General features: G+C 39.0%; 1 protein-coding gene across 3 annotated transcripts; it reads left to right on the top strand.

The window, feature by feature from the left end:
* Window positions 1-489: 489 nt before the first annotated feature.
* Window positions 490-11,772, top strand: clk2a (CDC-like kinase 2a). Of its 3 annotated transcripts, none has more exons than XM_015054647.1 (13): window positions 490-667; window positions 2,588-2,775; window positions 3,669-3,981; window positions 5,039-5,129; window positions 5,897-5,963; window positions 6,657-6,773; window positions 7,037-7,203; window positions 8,683-8,777; window positions 8,933-9,062; window positions 9,453-9,535; window positions 9,786-9,865; window positions 10,422-10,512; window positions 10,646-11,772. In XM_015054647.1, the coding sequence occupies exons 2-13, from the start codon at window positions 2,588-2,590 to the stop codon at window positions 10,832-10,834; spliced, it is 1,611 nt and encodes a 536-aa protein (XP_014910133.1). In that variant the 5' UTR covers window positions 490-667; the 3' UTR covers window positions 10,835-11,772. The 3 variants fall into 3 exon arrangements, with proteins under 3 accessions (XP_014910133.1, XP_014910134.1, XP_014910135.1); XM_015054648.1 differs by having other exon boundaries at window positions 491-667; window positions 3,702-3,981; XM_015054649.1 differs by lacking the exons at window positions 490-667; window positions 2,588-2,775; window positions 5,039-5,129 and having other exon boundaries at window positions 3,890-3,981.
* Window positions 11,773-13,586: the final 1,814 nt, after the last annotated feature.

Below are 13,586 nucleotides of genomic sequence, written 5' to 3'. Positions count from 1 at the left end.
GATCCGATGAGATCAAAGGCGAACCACCTAGCCATAATTACAGTTATATTTTAAGAAAAACCATACAAACAGTGAAGTATGGGAGAGGCAGCATCATGGTGTTTGGCTGTTTTGAAGCAAGAGGAACTGGTGCACTTCGCAAAACGAATTTCCACAAGAAAAGAGCATAATGAGGCAATATCTCAAGACATAAGCCAGAAAACTGAAGCTTGGATGCAAAAGGGTCTTCAAGTTACCCCAGCTCTGTGAGGAGGAATGGGGCAGAATTTAATGTGAAAGGATAAAGACAATGCAACCAAATATTGTGGAACTGTTTGCAAACTTCTGATTTTGAATGCATTAGTAAAGAAATCTCTGGCATATCACCTCTCATTATTGTGGCATTTTGCAAACAAGTATTATTTTTGTTCATTCTGTCCGACCTAAAACTAGATATGTTTTTTTTCAAACCTTATTTGTAGCTTATATTTGAACAGTACTGTGTCTGAGCGCAGGGAGGCGTTACAGCCTTACCAGTTTGAACCAGAACTTGCTTTGCTGTACTGAACGTTGGCAACGCGATAGCAAAGTAGCGCTTAACATCGGGCCAGCAACAAGATAGTGGAGAAACCCAAACGCCACCACGGATTTTTTATGGGACAAACGCACAGGCCTCGCTGCGAAAACGGTCAATACCTATTTTTAATCTTCTTCTAGCCTGTTTCACACCAGTTAAACCGCCGCTAGCATATCCGCTAGCATTAGTTGCTGTGGAGCTAAAATGGCGGTGAAATTATTTACATTAGCTAGTGGCTAGTATAGCACCTAGGCTGCTGCTGCTTCGCTCTATAAACCAGCTTATGTTTTGAGTTTATGTTTTATATTATGGTTCTTGCGTATATTATTAGCACCAAATTGAATTTTTATAAAATTGAAGTGAAATGTCGTGGTTGGAGTGTGGTACGGCAAACACATAGGTTGTAAGCTCTTGTTATTTTATGAGCCAGGGTTTCGAAAATGAAACCCATTTCATTAAAGATGTCCACATAAATATGTGTTAAAATATCAAATCGACACATTGGGGATATGTTTCCTCTTTACACTTGTATAAAGCTATGACGTTTTCAAAAAAAAAATTATTTGAAACATGCAGCGGGGTTATATATACATGCATTTTTGCATGTGTCCACATATTTGCGAGTCTAGCTCCAACATGCCTCCCCAGCAGCTGCTATTTTTGCTCCAGGGCTCTCTGCTTCCACTTGGTAGAGGTTGCAGTGCAGACGGGTGCGTGGGTTTGCTGTGAGATGTGATTATGTCGAAGACAAAAATAATATTTAGGGTATTATTCTACACACTAAACTTTCAACATGAGGAACGTTTTTGTATTGTTTTGAGTAATACTTTGGTGTTTCGATCGACGTCATGTTGACAGTAGAGGCCTATGAACAAAGTGTGTAATGACAGTTTTCCATCCGGTTTAATTTGATAATATAATCTGCAACCTCTCAGGGCCGCATCTAGAAAGTTCTCCAATGGGGGCCCTCAAGCCATCTTGGAAAACATCACCAAGGATTTTTATCCAGCGATCAGTTAGTGGTGCACAATATTAGGAAAAAAAATAACATTTTGATGTTATTATTATTAAATATTGGTGGTGACAGTGTTGAAGCTCTTATAATGTTTTCTCCACTCTTTATAAGCTTTGTGTTCAAGTTTGGGAATAAAACACTTTGAAAGTCCATCCAAGCAGCCAAAAGTCATTGGCAAGCAGATATTTCCTTCACAGCATCTGAAATATTGTACCAAATATTGGATACAAGCAGTCATTTGCAACTGTGGTATTACAATGACATTGTTACCATACATGAGCGATGAGAGGCCAGGACTGAGTGCCCCTCCATCTAGTTAGAAATGCAACATGTGCATGTATTGTAAATAAATGAATAGTGACACCCAGTGACTTATCTTCTTCTGTTTTGCATATTCATGAAGGCATTATTGTTTTGGCTGGATTGGTTTTGTCAATAGGAATTGTGGGTCAGTTGATTCCCACCCATGGCCATCTTGTAACCAATGTACTTAAACTATGGGATACTAGTTTATTTTTCTTGTTTTTACGGTAATTTAATCAATTATAGATGTAATTATAAATCTGTTTTATGAAGATTTTCTGCTTGAGAATAGAAATAGCCCATGTTGTCCCTAAATGGAGATACTCAGGTTTTAATAATTATGACCTTGTTTCCAGATATCTGCCTAGTTTGAACCAGTTGACACTTATGAAATTTGACAATTACGAACCTGAAATTAAAAGTAAAGAACCCCATGTACACATTTACTCTACATCAACAGCTCTCAAAGCAGCACCTAGCGACATGTGATCTTTTTAATTAAAATGCGAGTATGAATACACCAAAACTGTAAATGTAGGAAGTAACAAAGGGGCGAAAAGTCCAGCGACCCTCAACGATCTAATATTAGATCTCAGATGCTGACATTAAATAATGTATCTCAGTGCAATCTTGGCTTCATATTGTTGTCAGTGATTTTTATTTTAATTTTTTTTTTTACCCTAAAATACTTTTTCTTTCCATCAACTCCCTAGATGCCTCACAATAGACGATACACATCTTCAGACAGAGATAGTCGAACCAGCTATCCAGACAGATACAGAGACAGAGGACGAAGACATCGACACAGACGGACACCCACTAACTCCACCAGTAGTGACAGAGATCGAGACAGAAGGGGACGAGGGCACCGACAAGAAGGAAGCTATCTACGCTCAAGGAGGTACGAGCTGCATCGTGGAAAACGTGTTCAGTGTGTTCTGCTGTAAAGGAGGAGTGACCAGAATCGCTCGGTTTCATCTTCGACCGGCCCTGAGTGCGACGCGATCTTAATTTTGATCAGCAGCGCGTCGGGGTGATAACAAGACTCCTTGTGGGAACAGAACTAAACTACTTTCGGTATCAGTGGGTGATTTTAAAAATGCTAGAGGAACTGCACAATGTGTAAAAAGCGGCTGGAGGGGAAGCCATTTTAAAGCCGGCATATCGATTGTTCCTTAAACTGTAACTTTATTTACAGCAAAGTTATTTAATGTTTCTGTAAATAACTTTATGGCAAATTAAAGTCATTTTACAGCAACTTTGCTGGAAATAATTTTACAGCAAAATTATTTTGTTTTGTCCTTTGAAGAGTCCAGATTTATGGGAATATTTTTGAAATCTTAGTTATTTTAAGGTTCTGTTTACTTTACAGGGAATGTACAGAGGGAAGTATAGGTTTACTTCTTCTAACTGCGCTAATGCTAATATAAACAGTAAGAAATGGCAAGTTTTAATAATGTTCTGAGATTTTTGTGAAATCCTACTTAACTGCAGAGCTGTGTAACGCAGACTGCTCTCTGTATTACTGGGTTACCTCCTCTGGTTCAAAACTAAATAATTAATTATGACAGGCTTTTTTTAAAAGTTAAAAAAACTTACATGAATCTTTTAACTATGTAGCATGTGTAAGGACTTTATTTGTTTATGGAGAAAGTAAAATAATCTAATGAAGAGATTTTGAAGTCGAACAGAATTGTAATCTGGAAGTCAGTGTGTTGCTTAATTTGTGATTGGTGAATCTTGTGTTTAACAGCATGAGCTTCTGTTTTTTGTTTTTTTTCCTTCTGTTTTTAGAACACAGCATTTTGACTGTGTGTCTCTGTGCAGCCGCAGCTATGACAATCGCTCAGCAGAACACCGGCCGTTCGACAGAAGATACTATGAGGGGTACAGACGGTTGGACCAGAGCCGTGAGCGGGACAGGGACAGGGAGCCGCACGGAGCAGCCGAAGGCTATTATCCTCGAGATTTCTCCCCGAACATGTACGACTACCGACACGGCCGCGAGAGAGAGCGTGAGCGGGACGACTCGTACCGGCGGAAGGGCAGCAGGCGTAAGCACAAACGAAGGCGGCGTAGAACCAGGTCCTATAGCCCCTCGTCCTCGGTGAGTACAACTCGCTTTAGCTCCTCTATCTTTCCCTCCAGCTCTAGTTCCTTTCTGCTCTGTCTCTGTCTGTCTTTCTCTAATCATTTTTTCTTGACAGCACATGGACTTGGTAAGTATTACATTCTTTATGATTTGTTTTATTTACACGGTTTTTGCTACTACAGGTTACTTTGTTAATTTCTTTTCTTTTCTCTTTTTTTTTGGAAGAGCATTTTCATTTTTGGTTAAATTTCTGTGAGGAATAGTTCAATTTCCCTTTCACATCCATACGCACTTTTGAACTCAGATTTTATTCTCTGATTACTCCATCCTTATTATTTTATTTATTCTAAATATTTAAAACGTATATAAAATGTTAAAACTATGTTGTTGTTTTTTATTCTAGTTGCTTTTGGGAATATTAGAATAACAGTTTTTGGCTATTATTAGAATTTAATTAAACAAATCCTGTAAAAAAATGAAAATGTTCTGCCAAGGACAATGTGAAATTTAGATTTTAATAGTTTGATTTATTGATATTACTCTTTTTTTTCTCTTTTCTTTTGTGGATAAATCAGACCTGATGGTAAGAATGTAGTTTGAGTTGGGGGCGATAGAATCTGCTCTAGTGAAATGTTGGGATTGTTTTTAAAAATGTTTCCATGCTGTTTAATCTGAAATCTGCCCCAGATGTTATGCATCGGGTTTTTATCACTGTCTTATCTTGGTGTTTTTGAGTTGATGAATGGATATGCAGGTTACCTCCTTGTTTTGTAAGCAACTCTGGTTTAAACTTAGAGGGTGGGGAAGAGGAGCAGAGGACAACATGTGATCTTTGACTTGTTCCCTTGCACTATATCCCTATCGTTTTTATATTACTCCTACACGTGGTGTCAAACGTGAATCGCCCCATGACCACGAAACCCACCTACAACCACAACAACTACCACCACCACCACCACCACCCTCCTCCTCCCTCCTCATCCACCTGTGCCGCCTGATGCCCCGGCTGCCTCTGAAATGCCCCCTTCGGCCGTGCTCTGACCTGCTGATGGCGGTTCGGGTGTGAAAACAGCGGAGCGGCAGTCGGACACGAGCACTGAGTGTGAGGGACGACGAGGAAGGGCACCTGATCTGTCGGAGTGGGGACGTCCTGCAAGAGAGATGTACTCACTGCCACTACTCTATCGTAACCCTTCTGCATATGAGTATTATCATAGAGCATTTACATGACATGGAAGTGCCTGATGATGATGCCTTGCTAGAATGCTCTCCGCTCTAGCTGAAGCAGCAGGGTGGACTGCTAATTGTCAATGAATGTTTTTTTAGGGGGATTTATAGAAGGATTTTAAGCTGTGGAGCATCTTTTTGTGTTTCACAGGTTATTTGATTTTCCCTAAACATTGAAGCCAATTTGTAGCTGCTTTGTTTCTGTTTTGATTTAGCTTATAATAAGTTACGGAGTCTAGATCTGTAACCTAAGTTTTTCCTCGCTGCAACTGTTTATTTATTTATGTTTTTTATAGTGGAGAACTTAAACGGGACATCTGCATTTAGAAATGATACTTTCAAAAAGTTTTGTAGAAGTAATTTTGTTTAGAAGTACTTTCAGAAGAGTATTTTGATCTTATTTTAAATGTTAGCCTTTTTTTTTCCTAAATAGAAGCCAACACAATCTAAAAAAAAGATGTCCTTTGACCTTCAGTAGCTGCAAATTGGTCACTAAAGCTCCTGTTACATAAAACAGATGTTCCCGTATTTTAATCAGATTCAACAGGCAGCTGTTGTAGGAAGGGGATGGGCGCTAGCACAGATTCGCCTGTCTGCACTTTAACGTGACGTTTCCCTCCCTGTGTCCACATGTCTAATAATGTCGCTCTCTCTTTTTCCACTTCCCCGTGTCTTTTCCTTTTCTGTCTTCATTGTGTTGCAGACGAGGTTGTCAGCACTTTGGGGGAAGGCACCTTTGGGAGGGTGATGCGCTGCATTGACCATCGCAGGTGGGTTTTTCCCCTGTAATTAGGAAATAAAACAGCTTTTAGTCTCTGCTACTGTGTTATTTATCCAGTTTTAGTTCTGTAAGGCAATTTAGGAAAGAGCGTAGACATAAAAATGTTTCTACATCATGTCTTTCACTTGAAAGTCTTGAAAGTGCCCCCTAAAAAGTTTTCACAAACCTGGATTATTTATTTTGACATTTGTGTTACAACATAAGTTTATTGGACAAGCACATAGCTGCTCTAACCTGACCAGGGAAACTGGTCAGAGTGGTTGGGGAGATGGATGAAGCAATGCTGGAAGAAAACCTGAAATGGGACAATTTAAATTCAAAAACACTTTATTGATCTCAAAGGGAAATTAAATGTTGTAACTCATAAACACACAGAGTTAAAATGGAGTGGTTACGTGCTAGAATGACCTAGTCAAAGTCTAATCGATTATCTGTAGAAAGGCTTGAAAATCGGTGTTCACAAATACTTTGCATTCTGCATTGAGTTTTTTTTTTTTTAGATTATTGGTCTAACAAAATGTGCACATCTTTTTCCCTTCTACTTTACAATGAAGCACTAAAGTACCAACAAAATGAACTGGAGATTTTGACAAGAATCTCACAGAGAACATTTGGGAGAAGGTTAAATAAGGCACATTTTGATGATTATTATTAATTGCTGTCTTTTTTTTTTTTCTTGCAGGGGAGGAGCCCATATTGCTCTGAAAATCATCAAGAATGTCGAGAAGTACAAGGAAGCAGCTCGACTTGAGATTAACGTTTTAGAGAAGATAAATGAAAAGGATCCTGATAACAGATTGTAAGTGTTCTTCAAGTAAATATGATTTTTTTTTTTTAAACACAAATTTATCTAAATTCTAACGAAACAGCAAGCGCAATAATAAAGAAACTTATCATTTGATTACCGGTAGCTTTAACAAACTTGACAGAAGTCAGCCATCTTTAATGGGAACTATTTTGATGATGTGTAATTCTCAACCTTTTTAAAACTGCTTTATTTTTGCAGTTGTGTGTTGGGGGTGTAACTGGTGCATCTCTGGTTTTGTTCTCTTTGCTTTGCAGCTTGTGTGTACAGATGTACGACTGGTTTGACTACCACGGTCATATGTGCATCTCCTTTGAGCTGCTAGCTCTGAGCACTTTCGACTTCCTAAAGGAAAACAATTATCTACCCTACTCAATTGGTCAAGTCAGACACATGGCCTACCAGCTCTGTCTTGCTGTGAAATGTAAGTCACTTTTTTTTTTTTAGGTCGTGAGAATCTTTGACCAGGATTCACACAGAGTTCTGGAAAATATGGGAAAAATCATTTCTAGCATTTTTTACAGACTCGGATCTGTGTTTTTCTTTTTAGATGCCATGTATCTCCCTAAATGATACTTTTCTATTTTTCCATGTTTTAGGATGTCAAAACATTTGCTTTTAAAAGATCTGAGCTTTAGACCGGATGTGTGTATTTTTAAAACTGGATTTAGTTTGAAGTAAACAAAGCACTAAAACGCCAGAAGCCTTCCTCTGTGACGTGGTTCATGATTTAGAGAACATAGCCATAATAAAAACTCAACTAAGCACATTATTTATTAACTCAAAGATCTGGAAAATCTAAAAATGGATTTTTTTTTTTTAAAGTGAAAAATGTGTAGGAACTTTGTTTTAAAAAAGGATTATGAATGTAATCTACTTAAATCAGTGTTTTTCAACCACTGTGCTGCGGCACGCTAGTGTACCATGAGTGATCGTCAGATCGTCAATTTTTTTGAAGGTAGCCATGCCTTCAAAAAATTTGAAGGTACAGTTTATAGTGTGGTGCGCTCATAGTCCGGAAAATACGGTAATTGGTCTTAAAAGATTTTTTGACAACAAATTAATTATCTGCAAATAATCCCATCTTTGAGTGTCTCTGCTGTAGTAGTGACTAGCGGCGTAATCATGTAATTTTATTACCACTAGATGGCAGTAGGTACAGAGCATTTTACATTGAAACAAGAGAATTAGTGATGCATGAATGTAGTAACATTCATGCATCACACCTGAACAGTGCTGTGGCCCTGTTCAGGTGTATTTTAGAAGTGGACATGTTAAGTGCAGTTTGAAATAAGAAATGTAAAATATGATAAAAATAATTTTTTGTGTTTATTTGATTGCTATTCAAGACACTTTGATAAGAATGACTATATATGTAATATAGGCGGCTACAGAGTATCTTTGTTTACATTTTTGGTTGGTGGTGTGCCTCTGGATTTTTTTCAATTAAAACAATGTACCTTGGCTCAAAAAAGGTTGAAAACCACTGGCTTAAATTATTATTATTTTTTTTTTAATTCCAGAAAAGTGAAAGAATCATTAATGTTTCTGTCTGTATGTAAGTGGATAAATATTGGTGATAATTGGTGGAACAATTTTTCTAAATGCATTATCTAAATGGACCTTAATTATTAACTGATTAAAGGGCAACGGTTTATATTTTAGAGTTTTTTCATGCATGCAAATTGTTTATGCTTTTACTCTATGTATTTTTATTTGAGTGTTTTTTAACATTGGTGTTTAAAAAAAAGGTAAATCATTTATTATAAACTATACGAATATATGGATGTCAATTGATGTAAGAAGAAGAGGGATTGTTATACAAAATGATAACTTTATAATGCTTTTTAGATTTGAGATACTGAATAAGCTGTCCTCCCCCCTCCCCCTTTTTTTTCTGTAGTTCTTCATGATAATAAACTGACACACACAGATCTGAAGCCAGAAAACATCCTGTTTGTCAACTCTGACTTCACGATGACGTATAACGTCGAGAAGGTAAGAGAACACGGTGCACAAGAGCCTGCATGGCATCACATAAATTTAAAGAAAATGCTATTTTAAATATAAGTAGATGTTTTTGTTTTGTGGGGCTCATGTCTATCTGAAGCTTTGTGGGCGTCTACTCATTTATTGATTGTCGTGTTTCGCAGAAACGAGAAGAGCGAACCGTCAAAAGCACAGCAGTGCGAGTCGTGGACTTTGGCAGTGCCACTTTTGACCACGAGCACCACAGCACCATCGTGTCGACGAGGCACTACCGTGCCCCCGAGGTGATCTTAGGTGAGCTGATGTAATAGGCGACTGTGTTTACGTGTTTATACGAGACACATACTCAGTGGGAATGCTTTTGGAAATGCACAGAAGTGGTGCGACCGAGTTGTTTCCATGTTTGAAGTGAAAACAGATTTGTTTCTTAATAAGATAAGAATCATTTAAAATCCCTTCTACGACCTCGATATAGTTTCTCTGTTGAAAGTGAAGTGAAAACCTTAAATAATGAGGCAACATGATGATTCTATTGAGATATTTTGTGGTGGGTTTTTATAAGGTTACTCCTTTCACGAGTTTTACTGCTTGCAGATAAAATGTTGAGTTATTTATGTATTTACAATAATTACTCATTATATGACACCTGTCTTTAACTTAAATAGCTTTTATTGTTTACTTTAGAACTAGGCTGGAGCCACCCCTGTGATGTCTGGAGTATCGGCTGCATCCTGTTTGAGTACTACTTGGGCTTCACCTTGTTTCAGGTAAACGTTTCATCATTCCAGCAAACTGATTAATTTCAATGTCCATGACTTTCAGGTGTTCCTTCAGTTTGTAGACGCAAACAATCTTTTTGCAAGTCACCCTTAAAGGAATGCACTCTTTGTTTTATTTTTTATTTTTAAAAACAAACAAAACTAAATTATAGTTGCTAAATTATAGTTAAGTATTTATAGCTTAACTATTAAAATATTTTCCTGAAATGTCATAATTTGTTTGCTGTCTGTCCTCCAGACTCATGACAACAGAGAGCATTTGGCCATGATGGAAAGAATCCTGGGTCCAGTGCCCTCAAGGATGATTCGTAAGACCAGGTGAGAAAAATGGGACGTTTATTTGAGACGTTAAAGGAGCGGCGTTATGTGAAATCAACATTTATTGAGCTTTTCATCATGTCGTCAAAAACATACCCGGACTGTTGCCTTGATTCTGTCGCGCATATTTGAGAAATCCTTTAATCTCCATGGCAACCATACAGCTGTGCACAACGCTGCGGTGTCCAAGCTTTACAGCTCCTGCCTCACAGAGCAGCACTCGGCTCCTTCAGACTAGCCAGCAGCAGTTAGCAAACACCTGGCAGAACTGTGCATCAGCTGAGCTCATTATACAATCTGGTAAAAACGTTGTTGAAGGATTAATAGAGGAGTGATGTGATGACTTCCTGAAAGCGGAGTTTCAGAAAGAGCAGGAGTTTCTAAAGAGACAGAGGCCCAATTTCAAGGTGCTAAATTACAATGTCAAGTGTTGTATTTGCCGTGTGCAGCATTTTCATAGCAACTGAAAATACACAACGCTGCCCCTTTAACGTTCCTGTTGCATGTAGCGTGTTGTCTGCATTCCTAAAGCTGCCCGCACACATTCATCCCTCAGGAAGCAGAAGTATTTCTATCGTGGACGACTAGATTGGGACGAGAGCTCGTCGGCGGGAAAATATGTCAGAGAAAACTGCAAGCCGTTGCGGGTAGGTGGGAGCATTTGCAAAAAAAAAAACAAAAAAAAAAACCCGGTGCGCAGCGTCGAAGTAACGGGGACGTTTGGCGTCGTGTCTGCCCACTTTCATTGCTCCCCCGTCTGTTTCTCTGCTTCCTCATCAGCGGTACCTGCTGTCCGAAGCGGAGGAGCACCACCAGTTGTTTGACCTGATTGAAAGCATGCTGGAGTACGAGCCGTCCAAGAGGCTGACGCTGTCGGACTCCCTCAAGCACCCTTTCTTCGAGAACAGTGGCACCGGCGAGGCGGCCGGCAGCAAGAACTGGGAGGGCAACCGTGACATCAGCCGGTGACCTTTGCTCTTCACGGACTGACTGACAGGGGAGATCAGCAGCTGAACTGTTCAGTTAACCTTGGACTGGAGGTTCTGGGACGGGAGATAACAGCATGGACACCTTGACTTCCTGCTCCTCCAGCACGACCTTCCCCTGTTCTTTCCCGTCGGCACAAGTGGCATGTTTTATTTTTTATTTTTTTTGCAGCAGAGAGACCAAAATAAGCAGAACAAGGCTGGAGAAGAGTTGAATCTTTTCTAGTGATCGGCAGCCCAAGAAACAAGGCTGAATAAAATTGAAGGTGAAAGATGTGTACCCAAACAGCCCTCTATGCAGCTTCTGTCTTCCTGTCGACTGGGGAACACCTCTCTTCCCGCCGTCCGAAGAAAATGACACCATCGACACTCTCCGTCTCTAAAACACGAATCAGTTCGGAAGCAGAAATCTCTCCCTGTGCCGAAGTCCGGGAAAAGGGTAAAAAGGAGATAGATGGATAGATAGATAGCTGTATAATCAGTATCTCAGCCACAAACTTTCTAATTCTCTAAAAAGAGCAAATATTATACACAGAATATTCGCTTTCTTTGGAATCTGGAGCATAAACATGCGTCCCATGTTTTTGTTAACATTGTCGATGAGCCATTGCTTTGCATTCTTTTAATATTTCATGTCTAAAAAAAACAAAAAGAAAAAATGAGATTAACCCCTCTAGGAAAGCTGACCCAGTTGGTGGGTCGTTGGACACTCCTCACATCGGCCTCTCTGTAGCCTGACTTATTTACCCGTTTGTTTTGTTATGCACTGTTTTTCTAAGTGTGAGTGCTTACTTTTGTGTGTGTATGCGTGTGTGTGTGTGTGTATGTGTGTGAGCATACTGATGTGAATGGGAATGGGTGATGCGTTCATGTTCAGCTCCACAGTTAAGTTGAGCGTTCTTCATGGGGGTCGTTCTCATATAAAACAAAACTGCCTTTTCCACAGTTCATGTGAGAAGTCTCTACATTAGGGTTAAGCACACAGCTCCGATCGGTGGTATTTATTTTGCAGTTCCTAATATAGGTCGTAGTCCACATTATCCTCCTGAATGTGACTTGTTTTTTTGGGGGTTTTTTTGTATGAAATGAAAGCGTATAATGCTGTATATATGTATTATTGTGTAGAATTAAAGTCTTCTTTGCCAAAGGTTACCAATGCTCTGAGCAGTTTGAGCCTCTGGCGGTTTGAATGTTCAGTCTTTAAATGCTGTGTCAGAGTCCATCTGCTTATTGACGACTTTTTAAACGTAAAGGAAAAAAGAAGTCAATAATCCGTAATCACGAAACGGTGCAAGTAATTAGTCATTTCAAATTCAAAATTGATCCAAAGCTCATATTAAGGATTTTTTTTTTTTTTTTTTAAAGTCTGAACCTGTAGATATTTTGGTAATTATTACAATCTTATTTCAGTGTTGTCTTGCTGAGTCCTTCTGGAAATAACTTGTGTTTTATTCCTCTCCTAAAATAAACTCAGCAGCCGTGTCATGAGCCAGGGATTAAGAAATGTGGATGATCTGCAGCAGAAGTCGAGGAGGCGGCGCACCTGGTCCATCTGTTGGTAATCTTCCTGTTGCTCTACTAGCCTCTCACATTCTCTTTATTTATAACTCGCTTAATATTTAAAGATGGCGGCTTCCGGCTTTTGTTTACATTGGGCTTTTTTTGGTTTACTTTAAGCTTAGCTTTGCATTAGAAGCACATTGTATTCACAGCTTTTGGAGCCTCTTTACGTAAAGTTTAATGTATGCAAGACACCAAAATGAACTAGAGCATTGTTGTGAAGTAGAAGGAAAATGATCCATGGTTTTAATTTACAAATAAAACTGAAACTTGTGGCATGCCTTTTTATACAGTTCCCCAGGAGTCAATAATTTGTAGATGCAGTCTTTAGGATTACATCTCTACCAACTTTGGTAGTCTGCCCATTATTCCTGGATTTTATTCTAACAGATGTATATCTTTTGATCAAAATCATTTCACAACATAATTTAGTGTCATCGTTTTGTTTTCCTCGTCTTTCTGTTTATTTTGCTCCATCCATCCTCCAAGATGTATCCCCACAGCCTGACACTGCCACTACCATGTTTCACTTTTAGCTTTTTCTGCCACAGTATTGGGCATTTAGGTTGGTTGTATATAGGTGAAAAAAAAAAAAAAATTATACCGGAGCAGCTTCTTCCACTTGCGCAAACTGTTTTGTTTGAGGGTCTGAATAAAAACACACGCCAGACCTTTCAGGTTTTTATTGCTAAGAAATCTCGCAATTTTTGCTCTCCTTTGTGTTTGTGTCCCGTAAAACCCCAGGAAACTTATAGCGCGACGAAATGTGAGCAGGTTCCACTTTTCACTTCACTTTTGCAGCTCGAGTTTTTGAAGCTTTAATAACGCCAGACTTGTCTCTCCAGCAGAACTGTACGGCTTTTGCCGAGGATTTGTGGAGGTGAGGACGTCATTTCTTTCCAGACTTGAGTTCAACAGATTTCCTTCAGTCAATGAACCTGTGAATGAAATGAGTCACTCAGCGTAACGATGTGGGCGCTTAATGCCTCGAGTCAATGAAAACGCACGTCTTTGGAGTAAAAAGACAATCCCTCCTGCGTCATCAAAGCGTCACCTTCTGTCCTTGAGTGTCTTAAAGTTTTATCTGTCTGGCTTGTAGTGACACAGTTTTGCCAGTTTTTTTTTGTTGTTTTTTTTTTATATATACATATATATTTTAAAATTGCTCAACTAAA

Source organism: Poecilia latipinna, unplaced genomic scaffold (assembly GCF_001443285.1).
Source record: "Poecilia latipinna isolate Pla-1442-1.1 unplaced genomic scaffold, P_latipinna-1.0 Scaffold1267, whole genome shotgun sequence".
Taxonomy (NCBI): domain Eukaryota; kingdom Metazoa; phylum Chordata; class Actinopteri; order Cyprinodontiformes; family Poeciliidae; genus Poecilia; species Poecilia latipinna.
Note: the sequence above shows the minus strand (reverse complement) of the source record. Positions and strands in the feature narration are given on the sequence as shown.